At 45.2% G+C, this 21,962-nt stretch overlaps 1 protein-coding gene across 1 annotated transcript in view; it reads left to right on the forward strand.

Moving 5' to 3' along the window:
* Nucleotides 1–4,607: 4,607 nt before the first annotated feature.
* LOC135216872 (uncharacterized) overlaps nt 4,608–21,962 on the forward strand; it is a gene marked incomplete at its 3' end in the record, with an annotated part of 42,996 nt that continues 25,641 nt past the window's right edge. The window contains 1 exon segment of the mRNA XM_064252387.1: nt 4,608–4,764. Coding sequence (XP_064108457.1) covers nt 4,659–4,764 — 106 coding nt within the window.

The raw sequence follows: 21,962 nt of genomic DNA on the forward strand, positions 1-21,962 counted from the left end.
CACTCAGTGTCGCTTTACGAGATAGCAAGAGATCTGCTAATTTGGGCCTCACAAAGAAACATCGCCCTCCTAACAAGATTTGTTCAGGGGACGAGAAACATCAGGGCGGACAGACTGAGCAGGAGAAGCCAGGTCCTTCACACAGAATGGACTCTTCATTCAGAGGTGTGTCAGAGTCTTTGGGATCTTTGGGGCACTCCTCACGTAGATCTGTTCGCCACATTCCTTTCCAAAAGGCTGGAAGTCTTTTGTTCAGTGGTTGGAAGACCCAAGAGCTCTCGTGGTCGACGCCTTCCTGCTGGACTGGTCTCATGTGGACGTGTACGCTTTCCCCCCTTTCAAAATCCTGGGACAAGTGTTGAGAAAGTTCGTAGCGTCCAACGGGACAAGATTGGTTTGCAGAGGTGCTGGAGTGGACAGTAGACTTCCCAAGATCCCTTCCAAAAAGGATGGATCTTCTCAGACAGCCACACTTCGAGAGGTTTCATCAAAACCTCCCCGCTCTCGCTCTGACTGCCTTTCGACTATCGAAAGACTTGTCAGAGCGAGGGGGTTTTCTCGCGAAGCTGCAAGCGCTATCGCTAGAGCCCGCAGAGCTTCCACTAGACGAGTCTATCAGTCGAAGTGGGAGGTATTCAGAAGGTGGTGTAAGTCTAAGAAGTTGTCCTCCTCCAGTACCTCTATAACTGAAATCGCCGATTTCCTATTGTTCTTGAGAGAGGTCTCTCATTTGTCTGTATCGACAATCAAAGGATACAGGAGCATGCTGTCGGCAGTATTTAGAAACAGAGGCCTAGACATTGCTGACAATAAAGATCTGCACGACTTGATTAGATCGTTTGAAACGACAAAATCGAAGGAACTAACTCCACCCAGCTGGAACCTGGACGTAGTTCTCAAGTTCCTTTCGTCTGACAGATTTGAGCCTCCCACGTAGCTTCGTTCAGGGATATAACAAGAAAATGCTTGTTTTCTCCTATCTTTGGCGACAGCCAAAAGAGTTGGCGAACTTCATGCCCTAGAAGATGAAGTCGGCTTTAACAAAGACTCGGCCTTTTGCTCGTTTAGAACTCTGTTTCTAGCGAAGAATGAAAATCCATTGAATCCCTGGCCCAAGAGATTCGAGATCAAAGGCTTATCGAGTCTAGTAGGGAGAGAAACAGAGAGGTCTCTTTGCCCGGTAAGAGCCTTGAAGTTCTTCTTACAAAGAAAGAAACAAATGGGAGGCTCTAGACAAAGTCTTTGGTGTTCGATTAAGGACCCCACAAGAATCATGTCTAAGAACGCATTAGCTTTCTTCATTAGGAGGCGTCATTACGGATGCTCACAAGTTCTGTCCTGACGACTCTTTTCCGCTTTTAAGAGTAAAAGCCATGAAGTTAGAGCAGTGGCGACGTCTCTCTTTTCAGAAGAATATGTCATTAAAGAAAATCATTGACACGACATATTGGAGGTGCAATTCAGTTTTTGCATCTCACTATCTTAAAGACGTTCGCGTGACCTACGAGAAATGTTTTTCTCTGGGTCCATTTGTATCGGCGGATACAATACTGGGTACGGGAGCAAACACCAATCCTTAAATTTGTACATACCTTCTACTAGATATGTTCTAGATTCCGGCTGACAAAGAGGGCTTGGTGCTGCACTGGCGGCCAGTCTCTGTTGTTCAGTAAGGAACTCTTGTGATATCTTTTAGGGGAGTATTTAAAATTTTTTTTTTTTTTTTTGAGAATTTTTGTATAAATAAGTTTTTCGTTTCGAGTTATAGGTTGTTTGTTATGAGTTCGGGGATAACTCAGAGCAATTCTATATACTAACATGGTGGTTAGGATCAGGTGGTCGGGATTGGTTATGCTCCTTCACAAGGTGTGTTGTCATAGAAGTGGTCCAGTACCCATTGACAAAGTCCTTTTAGGCTCTGCCGAGTAAGCGGTTCTTATACCCATCGACAGACCCACAAGAACTCTAGCCATAGATCTAATATCTCGCTAAAGTCTTGAGGTGATGCAGACTACCGGGCTACAGCCACGAAGTCTACCACCTATCAGGTAGGAACCAAGGTTTTTTCTTTTATACCTACAACATATGTTGTTTACCTGTCTATTCCATATTAGCTGTCTCTGACCCTCCACCAAAGGGTGCCAATCAGCTATGTATATATCTGACAGGTAAGTTCATTGTATGAAAATGATATTGTTATAATACAATAAAGTTTCATACATACTTACCTGGCAGATATATACGATTAATGGCCCACCCAGCCTCCCCGCAGGAGACAGGTGGAAGAGAGAAAATATGATAGAAAACGGGAATGGTTCCTAGTCCTGCCACCCAGGGCAGGCAGGTAGATCACCTGACCTACCGGTAGCGAGTGGCGCGAAATTTGAAATTAATTCTGTCGGGACGACGGAGTCTTAGCTATGTATATATCTGCTAGGTAAGTATGTATGAAACTTTATTGTATTATAACAATATCATTTCTGGGCGATGACCTGTGTCGCCCAGTGAAATCCCACCCTGTAGTTAGTATTCCTCACCCTGCTTACCCCAAGCTTGGGTGCTATCTTCAGGAATGACGTCACAGGCGTCGGAGGCGCTCACGGTAGTAGTAGAGGGTAGCGAGGTCTATAGTTCGGCTCCTCCGTAGTTGGGGTTATGTCGATGGAAGAAGCTAAATGGCGAGGGACCTATGGTAGTGGTTTCCACTCACTCTTTATCTATACCGACACCTTTATTAAAGGTGAGCGAGCCATTTATCTTGGCATTATATTGTTTCTCTTTTTCTTTGGGATGAATAGCATTATTTATGCCTTAGAAATAGTATCAAAGGAACCATTTCACTGGGCGACACAGGTCATTGCCCAGAAATAGATTTTTCCTTCGTCAAAATCCCTTCTTTCGGACGCCTACTTTTCTTCTATCCCAAAAGCATGCGCCCTTTTAGGACCAATAGACCGTCCTCAGTCAGTTTCGTGGTTCTTAAATGACGTTCTTAAATTGGCTTCAGACTCAAATAATGAGTCATGCTCTTTCTCAACTCTATTGAGAAAGACAGTGTTTCTAGTAGCACTGGCATCAGGAGCTAGAATATCTGAACTATCAGTTCTCTCCAGAAACCCAGGCCATGTCGAGTTCCTCCCGTTAGGGGAAGTCCTTCTCTCACCGGACAGGCAGGTTTTAGCCAAAAATGAGGATCCCCAAAATAGGTGGACTCCTTGGAAAATCCTTCCCCTTACGGAAGATAGTTCTTTATGTCCTGTCTATACTCTTAGGACCTTCCTAACCAGGACTTCTCAAATAACTTCAGGCCCTCTGTTTATTAGAGAGAAAGGTGGTACAATCACCTTAAAAGGCATCAGGCAACAAATTCTTTACTTCATTAAACAAGCCAATCCGGACTCAGGTCCACATGTCCATGACATCCGGGCAGTTGCTACGTTTATTAATTACTTTCAAAATATGAACTTTGAGGACATGAAGAAATACACGGGTTGGAAATCTCTGGCAGTTTTTAAACACCACTATTTGAAGAACCTACAGGCCCTTAAATTCCCAACTGTGGCGGCAGGAAGCATTGTCCTCCCCGAAGATCGGGGTTGACATCCTACCTTTCTGTTCTGTTTTCTTTCCCTTTCACTCTCTCCTACCTACATGACTCGCTCGTACTCCCCACCATCCTCTTCTCTGGGCCGGGTTAGACCTGTTCATCTCGCCACCGGAGCTTATATATAGTGTAAATAGTTACTTGATAATGCCTTATTGGCCATACCAATTGTGTCTTGCTTGATTTCCAGTTTATTTGACTTCACAGTCTTATATTATAATTCATATTATATTATGATGTTAGTTTTAAGTAGATTAAGGCTTAATTAGTTCATAAGTACTTCTATTTTATACAACTTTAGTAGTAAATAATTTCTATTTAATCTTACTTTGGGTTTTATTAACCCCCTTTTTGGAAACATATCTGTTAAGCTTGGATATAATTCTCTGTTATGTTTTCACTGGCCGACACAGGTCGAACCCAGAAAAGGGATTTTGACAAAGGAAAAATATTTCTGGGGGAAGACGTGTCGCCTGGTGAACCCAACCCTTTGTTTTTACATTCCCTACCCTGGTTAATCCAAGCAAAAAAGGACTACTCCAGGAATGAGAGGAAGAGCGCGTGGGTATTAGAAGTAGTGGCGAGAGGAGTTGGCGGTGGGTTTTGTTGTGACGGCTCCCACCGCAAAAGGAGATTTTCGGAAGGAATCTTCTAAGTGGCGAAGGCTCTGTGTATTGTGGTTTCCACAACGCCCCCTTTACTTATACCGACACCCTTCGGGGTGATCGCGCTGAGGGTTGTAACTTCAGCATACCATGCTAGCTTTTTCTCTGGTATATCTAGAGTTTATTTATACTTGAAAAATGAGCTACAGGGATTTTTCACCGGGCGACACAGGTCTTCCCCCAGAAATAGATTTTTCCTTTGTCAAAATCCCTTTTGTAAGGCAGTAGTCTGTATCACTGAATCTTTTAAAAATTTTATGATTTTTATTTTTGTGTTTATGCCTAATTACAAAGTTTTTGTGATTTTTATTTTGACTTTGAAACTGATGATTAATATATAATTTTGTATTAATTTTAGGAAAGATGACAAAGTTGCTGTGTTCAACAGAATGAAAGAAATCTTAAGTGAATATGGAAAACTGGTGGACTCTCAGAGTGATGGTCTTAATAATTATGCAGAACCCATTCTTAGTTTGTTTGGTAATAACAAAAATGGTAAGTATGTAAGTAGGAATGTGCATATATCTAATTGAGGTCATTCTCATGGTTATATTATTACTGATTTGTAATGTGACTAATAACTTACATTTACTGTGATCTTATGGTATGTCAGTTAGAGGTTATTCAAAATTGATGTAACTGCTCTTTAGATACAGTTGTGCTCCAGTAATTATTGAGTTGGTACAGAACTGGAGGCTCTACTTACCTTTGGTTGGAGAATCCCAAAAATAATCCAGAAATTTAAGTTCAATTGAACTTATCACATGCATCCTCAGTCTTTTCTCACAGCCTACATAATTCATCACCGAGTTCCCTGTTCCTTTGTCTCAGTGATCCCTTCACTCAAACATCTCTTTTGTGATTGCTACTCACATACTACTGCCAGTGGTGTAAACTATTGTATCCACTCTTGCTTTTGTTTATTGCAAGGTAATGGGAGAATTACATTTGCAAACAAAAATGCTGCTGCCAGATATCTGGCAGAGAATGAAAAAATTGGTTGTGGTGACAGGATACCTTCAAGAACAAATGCCAAATTGAACACAGAATCACAAAAGTGTAAGGCAGGTTAAAGGGTTCAAGGTATGCAAAGACAGACTTATGCTTGTATAATATGGAATGCTGTGGCATATGGCTAGGCTAGTCTTTGTCTACCTGAATAACAACCCACATAATTGAAAGAACAAGTGAAAAGCCATCCACTTATGGTCTTCACTATAATAAGAAAGCTTGGGTCACTACCACTTCAAGAAAGTTTCTTCATTGTGTCCTTCACTAAGTAAAAAAATCACTTAAAGAAGAAAGGGTTGGAATTTGAAGCCCTACCTATAATAGACGATGGACCTAGTTGTACACATACTGTACAAGATAGGATGTTGAGGTTATATTTTCGCCTTCTTACAACATTGTTGTAGTGTCTCATTCAGAGGTATATCCTTGTTGCAAGGCCACATACACATGCCTGATGTTTGGATTTATCCAGAGATTTATTGATGCAGATCCTGATCTTGAGGTTTTATAATAAAATGCTGGAATTTAATCAGCCTTGTAAGTGCATTAACTTTGTTAAGATTGTCATAAATGGTTTAAAATCAGAAGTGGGCAGTGCATTTGAAAAGCCTTTATCGAGTGGACTCATGAATGGCCAGACATTTCACTGATATTGATAGTAGTTCTTCATATGTAAAGAGAAGTTTTTTGAAGGATTTGTTGATGTGAAAGATGAAGGGAGGCCATAAAGGCATTTTAACAAATGAGGAGTTAAAAAGGATTTTGACGTAGGAAAAATCTATTTCTGGGCGATTGGTTCGTGTCGCCCAGTGAAATAATCCTTTAGTTCATTATTTCTTAGGTAAATGAGCTAACAAATACCAGAGAATAAACAAAATAAAGAAGAGGTCAGTATAACTGACTCGCTCACCCAAAATAAAAGAAGGGTGTCGGTATGGTAAGTAGGGCGAGTGAGACCACTACCACGAACTTCTTGCCATTTAGAAATTTCCCACAACAAACTCCCTCAACGAGAGAGCCGACCCACAGAGTGAGGCGGCAACTACTACTACTGCAACCCACGCCAAGCCGACTGTCGCGCCTCTGGTGGCCATCCTGAAGTTAGCAATCAATCTTGGGCGAAGGGTTGGGAAGAGGAGGGATTTCACTGGGCGACACGAACCAATCGCCCAGAAATAGATTTTTCCTACGTCCAAAATTCCTTTTTCTGGGCTCAGTTCGTGTTGCTGTGTGAAATAGTACCAGAGAAATAGCACAAGATTGAAGAAGTACAGAGGGTCTCAATAAAACTAAAAACTTAACTAAAATACTATAATTGAAATAAAATTGGAATATTCATACAGTCTTCAAACAATTTCTGAATAAGGGATAACAAAAATAAATGTAACTTATAGCTTTAAAATATTTACAAAAGTTTTTAAACAAGTTACAAGTATGAATATGTAAATTAACATGTGTGTGGGAAAATAACATAAAACAACACACTTAATGAATTCATATATACAAAGCCATAAGGCAACAAACCATTGTTAAATGAGAGTGTGGAACCCTAGCATAAAAATAAGGGGACCACACTCATAATGATAAATATATACATACATTTGTGGGTGACCCTAACACAAAAATAAGGGACACACCACCAAGCAATCATGAGAGCAGCTAAGGCTCGAGACGAAGTGTAGAGCAATATGGTAGGCTAGACAAAATGTTAGGTAAGGTAGGTAGAAAGGAGATCTGGATCTTCAACTATACTACTGGAGACAGAGTCGGGAAACTAATGTTTCCAATGGCCTACTGCTGAAAATTTCAGAGATTCCAAAGACTTCAAGTAGTGACGCTTAAATACTGTCGGCGATTTCCATCCAGTATACTTTTTCAAATCATCAAAGTTCATATGCTGGAAATAATTAATTGAGGTAGCCACTGCCCTGACATTGTGTGCCTTAGGGAAAGATTCAGGGTTAGCCTGTTTAATAAAGTAGAGGATCTGTTGTCTTATACCTTTAATTGATAAGGTTCCACCTTTTTCCCTCCTAAAGAGGGGACCCGAAGAGGAGGAGGATGTCCTAGACAGAAAGGCTCGCAAGGTCATCACCGGACAAAGAGAAGGGTCTTGAGGAAGGGGAATGACTTTCCATGGTTCCCACCTCAACAAAGGATCCTCATTTTTTGCTAAAAAGCTGCGATCCGTAGAAAGCAGAACTTCTCCTGAGGGGAGAAATTCTACATGACCCGAATCTCAGGATAGCGCCGACAGTTCTGAAATTCTAGCTCCTGAAGCCAAGCTTAATAAAAATAATGTTTTTCTTAAGAGCATTATGAATGAACATGTCGTATTATCTGTATCTGAAGCCAGTTTTAGAACATCATTCAGAAACCATGACACTGAAGTAGGCCTTAAAGAAGGTCTAAGTCTAGCACAAGCCTTGGGAATAGACGAAAAGTAGGAGTCTGTTAAGTCTATGTTAAAACCCAACTGAAAGATCTTCTTCAAGGCTGACTTGTTTGTCGTAATAGTGCTAGCTGCTAATCCTTTTTCAAATAAGGATCTGAAAAAGGATATAGCTGAATTGACTGTCATGATTCTGATGTCCGATTCTCTCAGGAAAGATGCCAACTTTTTAACTGCAGCGTCATACTGCCTCAAAGTTGAATCCCTTTTATCTGATTCCAGGAAAAGAATATTTCGTGGATCTATATTTGCATCCCTCTTGGCTGCAAACTTCATGAAGTCCATAAAGTTAGGGCTTCGAGAATTCCTGAGGAAGCGAACACAGTCTTCATTTGTACCGACTGGGAGAGTCTGGGATTGGGAATCCGAAGGGGACGAAGACCCAATTCCAGCAGCAGGGGGTACCAATTGCTCTTCGGCCAGTCCGGTGCTACTAGAGCTACTTGACCATTGAAAGTCCTGAGTTTGCTCAGAACTTTCAGTAGAAGATTCACCGGAGGAAAGATGTAAATCTTTTTCCACTTGTTCCAGTTTATGGATAGAGCGTCTGTGGCATAGGCCAGAGGGTCCAGGTTGGGAGCCAGCCACATAACAAGGAAGTTTGTGGTTCGCTTGTAGACCTGGTACCCTCCGGTGTATCCATTGGAACGAACTGTTGTCCAGCGACCATTCCGACTCCAGTGGGACTGACCGGGATAGAGCGTCTGCTATAACATTCCTCACTCCCGCCAGATGGGTGGAGGAGAGGTGCCAACTGAACTTGTCCGCCAGGGAAAAGATGGCTACCATGACATGATTCAGGTGCCTTGACTTGGAGCCTCCCCTGTTTATGCAGTGAACTACTACTGCGCTGTCCAGAACTAACTTTACATGAGAGTTCTTTGGTGGAAGGAGCCTCTTCAGGGTTAGGAACACTGCCATTGCTTCCAATACATTTATGTGGAGCTGGCGGAATTGGAGTGACCAAGTTCCTTGAACTTTCTTGAATTGAGAATATCCTCCCCAGCCGCTTAATGAAGCGTCTGTGTGGATAGTGATTCCCGGAGGAGGGAATTGAAGAGGCACTGACATGGACAGATTCTTCATCTTTGTCCAAGGACGCAGACGATTCCGGAGAATTTGCGGGATTGTTGACAACTTGTCTCTGGATCTGACATTTGCTCTTGAATGCCAGATCCTGGTTAAGTCTTTCAGTTTGGCTTTCATCAAGATGTTTGTCACTGAGGCAAACTGAAGGGAACCTAGGATTCTTTCCTGGTTTCTCCTTGAAGCATATTTGTACCTTAGAAATTGCTTCACTGACTTTGCTATTTCCTTCCTTTTGGCTATCGGAATTGACAGACTGTGAGAGGATAAATCCCGTTGAATGCCCAGCCATTGAAAATGGGACTCCGGAGCGAGTCTTGATTTTGTCCTGTTTATCTGGAACCCCAGATATTCCAGGAACTGAATGACTTTCTTTGTGGCTTTGCGACATTCCTCAACTGTTGGTGCCCAAATCAACCAGTCGTCGAGGTACGCTACTACCATTATCCCTTGAGACCTTAGATGTTGAACCACTACTTCCGCTATCTTCGTGAATACCCTGGGGGCTACGTTCAGACCGAAGGGAACTCCCTTGAACGAGAACGCTTGGTCTCCTAGCTTGAAGCCTAGGTAAGGGCGAAAGTGTCTTGCAATAGGGATATGATAGTATGTGTCTGTAAGATCGATAGAGGTGGTGACGGCCCCACGGGGAAGTAAGGTCCGCACCTGCGAGATAGTCAGCATTTTGAACTTGTCGCAGCGAATGGCTAAGTTTAACTGGGACAAGTCTAAGATTACCCTTCTTTTTAATGAGCCTTTCTTTGGCACGCTGAATAAGCGACCTTGAAACTTTAACCGCTTGACTCTCCCTATTGCTCCTTTCTGAAGGAGTTCCTCTGCATACTCTGTCAATTCCCTCGATGGAAGTTGAAGGAATGGTCTGGGTGGAGGGGGGCCTCCGATCCAACTCCAACCCAGGCCTTTCGACACAATACTTTGTGCCCACTTGCTGAATCCCCACCAATGCCGGAAGAGAAACAGTCTCCCTCCTACCTTGGAGATCTCACTGCTGTTGAGCTGAGTGACCTCCGCAGCCTCCACGGAAGTGCTTTCCCCTGTTGAGCAACCTTCCTGATCCTCTCTGACAAAAGGCTCCTCTGGCTCTACTTCCCCTGGCGAACTGGTCGAAGTGTTGAAATGCCTGGCCTTCGTACACCTGGTTAAATGCCGGGGAGACAGCATAGGACGTGGAAGGTTGGGATTGTGGGGAAATCAGGAAGATAGGCTGAGCCCTGAGCCTTCGACGTGGAAGGCTGTCCTGGCTGAGCGACTGGTACCGCAGACACAGCCTGACCAAAGTGCTGAGGCTTCTTTTGATAAGGCTGAAACCTTTTGGACTTCTTCAGCTTCTTACCTGATGACCAAAGGGTCTTGGTCGTCTTTTTGGCTGGAGAGGCCCCAACGGTTCTTTGAGGCACTGATTGAGCCTCGTGGCCTCGTTCTGAACCTCTTTCACCATAGCTTCTGGGAAGAGGTCTGCCCCCCAAATGTTGCAGGAGAGCAACTTATTCGGCTCATGCCGAATAGTTGCTTCCTGAAGGACATGCTTTCGGCAGTTGACCCTAGCAACCACAAACTCGTACAAGTCCGATTGGACTGTACAAGTCTGTGATTTGGTCAAAAGCTTGAATAGCGGTTCCGAAGCATATGATAGGGCCGCTACTTCAATCATCGCCATGGTGTTGAGAGACCTGGCCAGCCTAGTCCTAACCTCAAACTCAGAAACGGGGGGGGGGGAATGAGGCTCATCGGAGGGAGTCTCGGAAGCTTCTCGCCGAAACTGGTCCCTCGCGCATCCGGCTTAAGTTTTTCCCTACTGAAAAAGGGTGTTTTCGGTACTAGTCTGTTTCCCACCCACAAATCACCAAGCGAAGGAAGTAAGGGTGATGTGGGGTCTGCCCCTCTCAGCTGCAGTAAAGGCTCTCCTTTTAAGCCAGCCTGGATGGTAACGCTGGCGATCTTCGTCAAGAAAGGAAGAGGAGTCTCTTCCTCCATCGTAAAGATGGTGAAAGGACTCTTGACGCTTGGATTCTGGTGTTTGACACAGTCCATCTCATCCAAAACACCGGAGCCATTCCCTCTGAGCCTGGTCCCTGGAGTACAGCACTGTTTCCTTAGGAACCTTGTCCTCTCTATTCATAGCAGCCTCCGTCAGCCTGGCGTAGCCAATGAATGGAGGTTGAAGATTCTCCGGGTAGAACTCGAAGTCTTCGATTCCTTCGAGTACCACACTCTGGGATAGAGATGAAGCCCCGTCCTGGAAAGGAGCATATGAAGCTACTCTCCAGGGATTGTTCATGGAGGGAATGGAGGGGGAGGGAATCATGAGGAGGAAGTTGGAGTAGGCCTGCGCCAGGTGCCGGAGAGGCAGCTTGAGGAGCTTGGTTGAAGCCGGACATGAGATTCTCCTGTGTGGCAATCCTGTCTGACAACTGAGAGAACATCTGTTCCATGCTAGTCCTCAGCGACCCTACTAGATCTCCCATCTTTTGCATCATCCCGGTGGAGAAAGCGTTAGGATCAAAGCTGGGAACTGATGTAGAAGTAGATGGGTAACTCACTAGAGGTACCGTAGGGGAAGGAGAGACCACCGACTCCGCCGGAGTACGGGATCTCTCCTTGGAAGACTTACTCTTCGATCCTCTAGAGCCCGAAGAAGATGTCTTCCCTCTCTCTGCTCCGGAATTGGAAGCCGAAGACTACGAGAAGAAGACGCGAAGAAGTCTTTTTGGACGACGACGGTCTTGGTCAAAGTTTTCTGCGCTCTGTGACCCTTCACTTTGGGAACCACAGAAGCGCCGGGCGTACTATACGCGAGCTCCGCTCCCGTAAAGCCCTGGAAGGAAGCAGCAGAAGGAGCAGGAGAAGAAGATCCAGTGGCGCCCAAGGAAACCCCTTGAGCGTCCAACGTACCTACCTCGACTAACAAATCATCTACGCCTACCATAGGCTCTACATTAAGGTCTAGAGTGGCGACCTCCGCCGATATATCCTGGCCTGGTTCCTTCAGACATTGGGCGACCTGCCATTGGATCGCCGCCATCATCGAGGCTGCCTCCGTAGGGTCAACGTACCCCGTGGACTTGCTGCCGGGAAACAGTAGGACAGCCAACCTCTTCTCCAGAATGTAGGGCTGTCCCTTGGCGGCGTTCTTCCCGAAGCCGCCGACCCAAGCTCTCAAGGTTGCTAGAGCAGTCTCTCTGACCACGGCAGCCTGGAAGAGAGGGTGTCTATTAGATTTTTAGGCTAAAGTTGAGATTCAACCTTTAGAATAAAATAAGCTTAAGTCTAGACAATATCAGCACATATTTCATAATATCAGAGAAAACTTAAGCTTAATATATGCATGTCAGAATTCATATCCTATGAATATGCTGATGGAAAAATACTTACCCCGTCCAAAAACTGACTCACAAGATCGTAGCAAATCATACACGTCTCGTGGAACCAGACCTGCAAGTTGCAGTGAGTCATCAAGCAAGGAGCATGAGACCTGCAGACCTCATGCCCACAGGGGTCTTGGAGCACAGCGTTGCACCCCGGGTGCTCACAGTTGGTAGCCTGTAAGTGGAAGGATACACGAGTATCGATATAACACTCACAGGGCTACTCTAGTACTCCGTTGCATGCCGGAGAATGATAAATTTTCGGGCATAACCCCTCCCCTATCACCTTAAAAGGCATAAAAATGAAGACTCCGGTGTAAGCCGGAGAATGAAAAACACCCAGGTCAGGGAGGAACCCAGCTTAAGGTAACTTATAAATAGCTTATAATTAACTTAAGCATAAATAAAGTTAAACTAATTCCGGAGAACGACTCCGAAGCGCGGCGCTGTCCGACTCCGCCGGAGAAATGCCTAGGGCACTCGCCGGAGAGAAGGAACGGTGGAAAGCAAAAAGGGACCAACTGAAAATGCATACACTTCGCCGGCAGGCGGGGCTACTGTACCTCCCTCCCGTAATCGATGGGGCTCCAGGAAAGAGAACAGAGATCCGTCGTCACGGGGGAGGGAAGCGAGGAGGGGCGAAAACAGTTCCCGAGCATACGGCGGAGCGCAGAAGCAACAAAGGAGAGGGGAGGCCAACCCCCCAACTCCGTCACAGTGAAGCACCACCGCAAACAAGGGAGAGCAAGGTCACTCCCAGCCAAGTGTCTGTCCAGACTCCCCTACTCCCTCCGCGTAGGGAGAGAGGGAGTCAGGCCCGGATGGAGCGAGCAAGGACAAACCTCCCTCCCCCCTACTCTATGGGGAGAGCAGGGGGGGGGGATAGGCGACTGGGACGGGCGTCTGGCTGTACCGCGATCACGAGGTGACCAAGGTACGATAACACAACACAACCGACTGAATCGGTAGCCTAGGATAATGCAACCAAACTGTTCAGGAAGATGCAATGAACGTGATGCAACAAAACTGACAATAAGGATGCAACAAACTGCAAAAGAGGACCATGGGACCACTGAGACCTAGGCTAAGCGAACAGACCAGACGCCCTAGGCTAATCAAAACACAATATACAAAAAACAAAGTAGGGGAAAATAAAATTACAGTAAGAGAAAAATATCCAGGAGTGTACGACTAACCCGAAAGAAAGTCTACCACTCAAAGCTAGCCTGAGCCGATACAAAGAGCGATGGCTAGGGTCTGGACAAGAAATACTGAATGCCTACGTAAGGTAGAGAGACATGCATGCATGACCTAATACCAGGGGTAGGCTAAATCCCCTAACGATATAATTAATAAAAGGACTAGAGACTCACGTTAAAAATAAGGGAAAGGTTCCAGGTATGGGAGACAGAGAACCAAACCGCCATGAGGCAGAACAATGCCGCCATGCTCCAGACCGGTAACCTGTATCTATACCTAAAAATCGGCAAATACAGGCACCTGGATGGAACGAAACTAAATCCAAACCTTGCGGAATACTCAACTTAGCTGCTGCAATAGCTGCTCGTTCCATGGTAGCGATAATCCACGAAAACACACTAAAAAACCAAGAGCCAAACGAAACACGTGGGTCTCGTAGTCTGCTAACGAAAAGGATGGCCACCAGAGGCGCGGCAGTCGGCTTGGTGTGGGTTGCAGTAGTAGTAGTTGCCGCCCCGCTCTGTGGGTCGGCTCTCTCGTTGAGGGAGTTTGTTGTGGGAAATTTCTAAATGGCAAGAAGTTCGTGGTAGTGGTCTCACTCGCCCTACTTACCATACCGACACCCTTCTTTTATTTTGGGTGAGCGAGTCAGTTATACTGACCTCTTCTTTATTTTGTTTATTCTCTGGTATTTGTTAGCTCATTTACCTAAGAAATAATGAACTAAAGGATTATTTCACACAGCGACACGAACTGAGCCCAGAAAAGAACTTTTCAAGTCCTCAGCAAAGGAAAATGAAAACAAAGAAGAACCAGAAGGTGGAGAACAGTTAATGTTGGCATTACAGAAATTTGCTGAAGTGGTTCAGGTTGTAAGAAATGTTATCCCCTTTTGTTTGAATATGATCATTCGAGGCATAATAATAAATATTGGGTTCGATCTGGATATCCAGTTGTTAGAAGCGTTACTTCATGTCATGCTATTTGAATGAATTTTGCAGGAAAATATTCAGCTCACTTGAATGGGCCATAAATGACTATATGGCAACTCTTATGGCAATGCTTGCACCTCAGCTCAGTGATACGAGAAAGAATAATCTCTAATGAGGTTTCATGGGAGAAGATACATCTCCCCATCCCAGTATATATATATCATATATGAGAGATGTACTCAGGGATTGTTGCTGGTTTTAGTTTTTATCTTTTACAATATGTCAGATGTAATTGTAATTCTGTAAAATAAAGGACGTACAGCAACATATTAGAAAGAACATGAATAGCTCGCTTAAAGATACCACATACATCTTGTCCCAGTACATTAGCGGATTTCTCCCTGGAACATATACCCTGTTATTCGCAGGAAATTCACCTATTTGCAGTATTTTTCTATGAGAGTTATCCACAAAATCCTGTATTTTTTTTTATCAATTTCATCATAAAATGCAATTTTTATGATAAAACTTCAAAAACCAAGTATAAAGATTTTTAGTTGGTTTTTCTTGAGTTTTAATTAACAGAATAGTCCATTTTAAGCGTTTTTATAGGGGCTCCAACTGTTCACAGGTTCTAACTATTCATGGGGGGTTCTGGTACGGATCCGCCGCAAATACGGGGGACCACTGTATACATTTTTCTATAAATATAGTACTTGGGATTGTTGTTGGTTTTAGTTCTTAGTTTTAGTTCTTATTTTTTATGAGTGATATGTAATTGTAATTTTGGAAAATAAAGTTAAAAAAATTATAGAAAGAACACTAACTCTAAAATTAGCTGGTATTTTTATGAATGTCCTGGAAAAGTAGCCTCAAGTAGGGTTGGAAATATTCAGTTTCAATGTACTGTGGAAGGAAGAGGAAATGTTTCATTTTTTTTGTACTATGTGCATTTGCACATCTTCCTCTTTCAATTGATGTTTCTTTTAATTGGCCGACATTAAAGTTTGCCCATCTTGGGGTTTTATTAATGTATATTTAGCTTGGCATTTGAGGGTTAAGAACAAAATTACGAATATGATCAGGTTTTGGTACATGCTTACAGTTCACCCACCACAATGCTTTTCAAAAAGAAACCTGCCCTAACAAAAGAAAAACCTCCAACTTCACTTGCTCCTCACGACTTCATAGAGTCTGGTAAGTGTTCCAACCTCACTTGCACAAGGAAGAGAGACACTATTCTGAGGAGTCTGTCCAATTTATTCTTACCCTTTGATTTTGAGAACCTTAGAGCAGCTGGCATAATGAACTCAATCTATTTCATACTGCAGGTAAAGGAAATTACCAATTTTATACATTCAACTTCCCTGCCAGATATATACTTAGCTATAGACTCCGTCGTCTCCGACAAAATTTCAAATTTCGCGGCACACGCTACCGGTAGGTCAGGTGATCTACCGCCCTGCCCTGGGTGGCAGGACTAGGAACCATTCCCGTTTTTTAATCAGAATTCTTCTGTCGCCCGGACCATCAACATTGTTGTTGGTTCCTCTCGATTGGTTTTTTCTTTTTTCACCGGCAATTGATCTTCTTGACCGACTTTTGGTGACGTATCTGGATTGTTGGATTGGCATACGCTTTTGTGGACTGTTTTGTGGACTTGATTTTGGATTTTTCTTTAAAAATGTCTTACACTGGAATGGTTGTGAGACGTTGTGTGAATGTAGGCTGTAAGGTGAGGTTGCCGAAAGCTTCGGTAGACCCTCACACTGTATGCAAGGGTTGCAGGGAGTATGAATGTTCTTTCACTAATACTTGCAAGGAATGTGAGAATTTGAGTGAGAATGAATGGAAGAATCTAACTAATTATTTGAAAAAGTTAGAGAGAGAAAGAGTGAGGAAGGCTTCTTATAGAAGTTTAAGTAGTTCGAGATCTAATGAACTAATTCCTAGCTTGGGATCTTCCCCAAGGGTAAGTATTGCTATTTCTCCTTCCATTGCAGCCCCTTCTCCTATTGCAGAACCTATAGATTCAGCGAAAGAACTTGCGGATCTAAAAGCAGCCTTCAAGTTGATGGAAAACAAAATGGCTGCCCTGCAAGGTAAGGCTAGTGATTTTTCAGTGGACAGTGATATGAGTGTCCCCACAGTGTAGTGGAGGGGGCCATCTGGTCGGCTCCGCAACGCTCCTAGGTCTAGACCTCTTCCAAGCTCACATGCCCAGAGGAGAAGGAATGTCGAAAACCGAAAGGAGGTTTTGTGGAGAATCCCCCACCGATCAGGTGTCCCTTCGGCGGTTTCTGTGACACCCCAGCCTGCCAAGGATCGCTATTGCAAAAGCGTCCTGCTGAGTGTTTTTCTTCGTCGGGATCTTCATCTCCGAGACGTGATTGGAGGGATTCAGATCGCTCGACCACTCAAGAGGAGTTGGAAGGCTCCGACGATTGACTCGAGCCCGGAAAACTTCCCTGAGGAGTCTCCTTCGGGAGTTAAGAAGGCAAGAAGAGCCATTTTGTCAACCAGAGTTAGAAGGAGTCAGGAGGGGGTGGAGGCTATGGACTCTCCCCTCCTCCTTCCCCTCCTCCCGAAGAGGATAAAGAGGAGGTTACGAAGAGGTTCATGATGGCTATGCAAGAGCAGATTTCGTCTTTTGTAGGAGTCTTTCAAATGAGCCTCATAGAAGGAAAGACTCTTCCCTTCCTATCAAAAGATCCTCCAGACGTATGGAGGTATCTGCCGCCAGGATCGATGTCCTACTCGAGGGGAGGCTTCCTGTACGAACGTGGATGAACCGATCAGGCGTCTGGCACCGGCCAGGAGTGAGGAGTCACCCAGGAGGCAGGAGCCAAGAGCCAGGAGTGAGGAGTCACCCAGGAGGCAGGAGCCAAGAGCCAGGAGTGTGGAGTCATCCAGGCAAGAGGCAGGAGCCAGGAGGCAAGAGCCAGGAGGCAAGAGGCAGGAGGCAAGAGGCAGGAGTCAGGAGTCAAGACGCAGGAGTCAGGAGGCAGGAGGCAGGAGCCAGGAGTCCGGAGTCAGGAGGCAGGAGTCCGGAGTCAGGAGGCAAGGAGTCAGGAAGCAAGGAGGCAGGCAGTAGGAGGCAAGAGTCAAGAGCCAGGAGGCAGGAGTCGGAGACTCATTCCTGGAATTTATGACTCTTCTCCAAATAGAAGCTCCTCTCCTTCAGATCATAGGAGGTCATGGAAGGACTCTCCCTCCAAACGAGAGCTTTCTCCTTCGTCTGATCGAGGTTTGGACGATTTGTCTGATGACGAACCTCCTGCAAATGAGGGACTCTCGAATTATAAGGTCTTAGCCTCATTGTTACTACAAGAGTTTGGAGACTCTTAGTCCCGGCGGCTCCTCCTTCTCCTCGTTCTCTCTTTTCGAGCTCGGCTACGGCAAATCTTCGGCCTTTCTGAAAATGAAGCCTGCAATTTCTATGAAGAAGGCCCTCCATTCTTTAGATTCTTGGATGGGACAAGAAGAAAGAAAAGGTTTGGGAAAGGGTAGATTCTGCACGCCTCCTTCCAAACTCCATGGAAAGAGAGGTATTTGGTATGGGACAGGAGAGACTATGGGTCTTTCTCTTCCTGCCTCGGCAGATGCGGACTTTTCCAATTTAGTGGAGGCCTCTAGACGTTCCACTCTTTATGGATCGGTCAGATCGACGTGGATCATTTCGGAGTTGAACCACTTTCTAAAGGACTTTTTGTCACTTTAGAGGTGTTCAATTTTCTGGATTGGTCACTCGGAGTTCTGGCCAACAAATCTAAAGATCCGGAGTTTCTTAAAAACAAAAACCCAGAGATTCTCCATAGCGTCCTGTCTTGCATGGACAAGGCAGTACAGGACAGGTTCGGGAGAAGTGGCTTCCACCCTTTTTGGTGCTGGTCTTCTGAAAAAGAGATCAGTATATGGATCCCTATTATCAAAAGGGGTTTCTCCGAGCCAGAGGACTGCTTTATTGTTCACCCCTCTGTCGGATCATCTGTTTCCTTCTCAGTTGTTAGTGAAGGATATATCTCGCTCGCTAACTGAGAAGGCGACACAAGACCTACTGGTACAAACGTCCAAGAAAGGACGCCCTGTAGTGTCGACGATTAAGAAGGACTCTCGTCCTCCTCAGCAGCCCTTTCGTGGAGGTGCAGCGGCTCGTCCCCCTGCCAGAAAGAAGAGCTCTGACAAGAGAGGAAGGGTCTTCCTTCAGACCTTTCAAGTAAACTAAATGACTTGTTGCTCCTTCAAGCACCAGTGGGCGCCAGACTCCTGAACTTTGCAGGAGTATGGGCAAAAAGGGGAAGCCGACCCTTGGTCAGTCTCGGTCCTAAAGAAAGGATACGTAATCCCCTTCGAGGACAGTCCTCCCCTAACATCTACGCCTCGGGAACTGTCAGCGAGGTACAGAGACCCTGTAATGAGAAAGACTCTCCTTCAAATGGTGGAACAAATGTGGGAAAAGGAGGCCATCGAACTTGTGCAGGATCCACACTCCCCGGGATTTTACAATCGCCTTTTTCTAGTACCAAAGGCATCGGGGGGGTGGAGACCGGTACTGGATGTAAGCGCTCTGAATCGCTTTGTTCAGAAAAAGAAGTTTCCGTATGGAAACGTCCGCCTCAGTAATGTTCGGCTCTCTTCGTCCAGGAGATTGGATGGTCTCTCTGGACTTGCAAGATGCGTATTTCCACGTTCCCATTCACCATTTGTCAAAGAAATATCTTCGGTTTGTAATAGGAGACAAGATTTTTCAATTCAGGCTCTGTGCTTCGGTCTGTCTACAGCTCCGCAGGTATTCACCAACCTGATGGCGAATGTAGCAAGATGGCTTCACCTAGAGGGAATAAACATCTCCCTCTACTTAGACGACTGGCTGATCAGGGCCAAGTCGGAGATTCAGTGCTTGGAGGACTTATTAGTAACAAGAAACATGATAGAATCGCTGGGATTACTCATGAACCTCGAGAAGTCGCAGCTGATCCCCAGCCAGAGCTTGGTCTATCTGGGGATTCAGATGGATTCTCGGGGTTTTCGAGTATTTCCTTCGCGAGAAAGAATCACTCGAGGTTTGTCGAAAATCTCGAGCTTCTTAGAGAGAAGAGCAGTTCAGCGAGGGATTATCTGAGCCTTTTAGGGACCCTGTCCTCACTAGAAAAGTTCTCTCTGGGGAGGCTTCACCTTTCGCCTCCCTCTTCAGTTTTTCCTGAAAGGGGTGTGGAGTTGGAAGAAGGGACAACTCTCGGACATCTTCCCGCTTCCACAAGAGATAAAAGATCACTTGAAGTGGTGGATCCTTCCTCTTCAAAAGAACGAAGGCGTATCGCTTTGCCCTGCAGAACCCAGGACCAAGTGTTATATTCCGACGCTTCGGAGTCGGGATGGGGAGCGACGCTAGGAGCAAGGGAGGTGTCAGGCACTGGACAAAGGAACAGGTGTCCTGGCACATCAATTGCAAGGAACTAGTGGCCATACACCTAGCCTTAAAGTTCTTCGAAGAGATAGTCAGAGGCGGGGTGATACAGATAAACTCGGACAACACCACGGCTCTGGCTTACATACGCAAGCAAGGAGGCACGCACTCTTTCTCCCTCTTTCAGTTAACAAAACCTGTTAACCTGGACAGAAGAAAGAGGCATAACTCTCCTCACAAGATTTGTGCAAGGGATAAAGAATGTGAGAGCGGACAGACTGAGCAGGAGGAATCAGGTCCTTCCCACAGAATGGACTCTACACGAAGAAGTGTGTCGAAGTCTTTGGTCCCTGTGGGGAGACCTCACATAGACCTGTTTGCGACGTTCCTCTCCAAAAGAGTAGAGATCTTTTGCTCTCTAGTAGAAGATCCGAGAGAGCCTTCGCAATAGACGCGTTTTCTCCTGGATTGGTCGGGTGTGGACGCCTACGCCTTTCCCCCGTTCAAGATCCTGGGGGAAGTGCTCAGGAAGTTCGTAGCTTCAAAGAGCACGAAGTTGACACTAATAGCCCCATTTTGGCCAGCCCAAGAATGGTTCACGGAGGTACTGGAGTGGATAGTGGACTTCCCCAGATCTCTTCCAAACAGACCAGATCTACTCAGACAACCCCACTTCGAGAGGTTTCATCACAACCTCCCAGGTCTCGCTCTGACTGCCTTTCGACTATCGAAAGACTTGTCAGAGCGAGGGGCTTTTCTCGCAAGGCTGCGGGCTCTATCACTCGAGCCCGCAGAGCTTCAACGAGAAGAGTATACCAATCGAAGTGGGAAGTCTTTAGGAGGTGGTGTAAGAGTCAGAAGCTGTCCTCCTCCAGTACTTCTATAGTTAATATTGCCGATTTCCTCCTCTTTCTGAGAGAGGAATCACACCTATCTGTGTCAACAATAAAGGGATACAGAAGCATGCTGTCTTCAGTATTCAGAAATCGAGGGCTAGAAATTGCAGATAACAAAGATCTACACGATTTAATTAGATCCTTTGAAACTTCAAAAGCAGCAACTCCTAGAACACCTAGTTGGAATCTGGACGTGGTCCTGAAATTCCTTTCCTCGAATAAATTCGAGCCTTTACATCTGGCTTCCTTCCGCGACGTCACTAGGAAATGCTTATTCCTGTTGTCTCTCGCTACAGCCAAGAGGACGAGCGAATTGCACGCTCTGGATTCCACAGTGGGGTTCAAAGGAGATGCTGCTATCTGCTCGTTCCAGACAATGTTTCTGGCGAAGAACGAAAACCCGTCAAAACCTTGGCCTAGAAGCTTTGAAGTAAAAGGTCTATCTACACCTCGTAGCGAGAGACAGAGAGGTCTCTCTGTCCAGTGAGAGCTCTTAAATTTTATTTAGAGAGGAAGAGACAGATGGGAGCTGTCGACAAGGTCTTTGGTGTGCTGTGAAGAACCCAAAAGACTCATGTCCAAAAACGCCTTGGCCTTCTTGTGAGAAGCGTAATTACGGACGCACACAAGAACTGCTCGGAGGAATCCTTCGGTCTTCTAAAGGTTAAGACCCATGAGGTGAGAGCAGTAGCAACGTCCTTGGCGTTCCAAAAGAATATGTCTCTTAAAAATATCATTGAGACTACTTATTGGAGGTGCAATTCAGTGTTTGCATCTCATTACCTGAAGGATGTGGAGAGTGACTTATGAGAAGTGCTTCTCTCTAGGTCCATTTGTAACAGCAGATACAGTGCTGGGTCTTGGAGCAAAGACTGATCCTTAAAATATTTTGATTTTATCGTACATAACCCTCTGCAGATATGTGCTTGGTTTTTCTATTAGCAAGCTCACGGATGTCGCACGGGCGCATAGTGTCATTGCTGGTTAGGGGATTCACAAGGGTATGTATGGCTAGTGGGGGAGTACACAAAAATTTTTTTTTGTATATTTTGTATAAATGAACGTGTAATTATGTTTCGAGTTTTTGGTTGTTTGTAAGGAGTTCGGGGATAACTCCTTGCAATCTTAGAACTAACATGGATGTTAGGATCAGGTGATCGGGATCGGTGTTGTGCTCCTTGAACAAGGTGTATTGTCATGTTAGTGGAATAGCACCCAATGACAAAGGCCTTTAGGCTCTGCCGAGTAAGTGGATAAGACCCCATTGGCAGACCCACAAGAACTCTTAGCATAGATCAATATCTCGCTGTTGTAGGCTCTTGA

The sequence above is a fragment of the Macrobrachium nipponense genome, chromosome 6 (genome assembly GCF_015104395.2).
Source record: "Macrobrachium nipponense isolate FS-2020 chromosome 6, ASM1510439v2, whole genome shotgun sequence".
Taxonomy (NCBI): Eukaryota; Metazoa; Arthropoda; class Malacostraca; order Decapoda; family Palaemonidae; genus Macrobrachium; species Macrobrachium nipponense.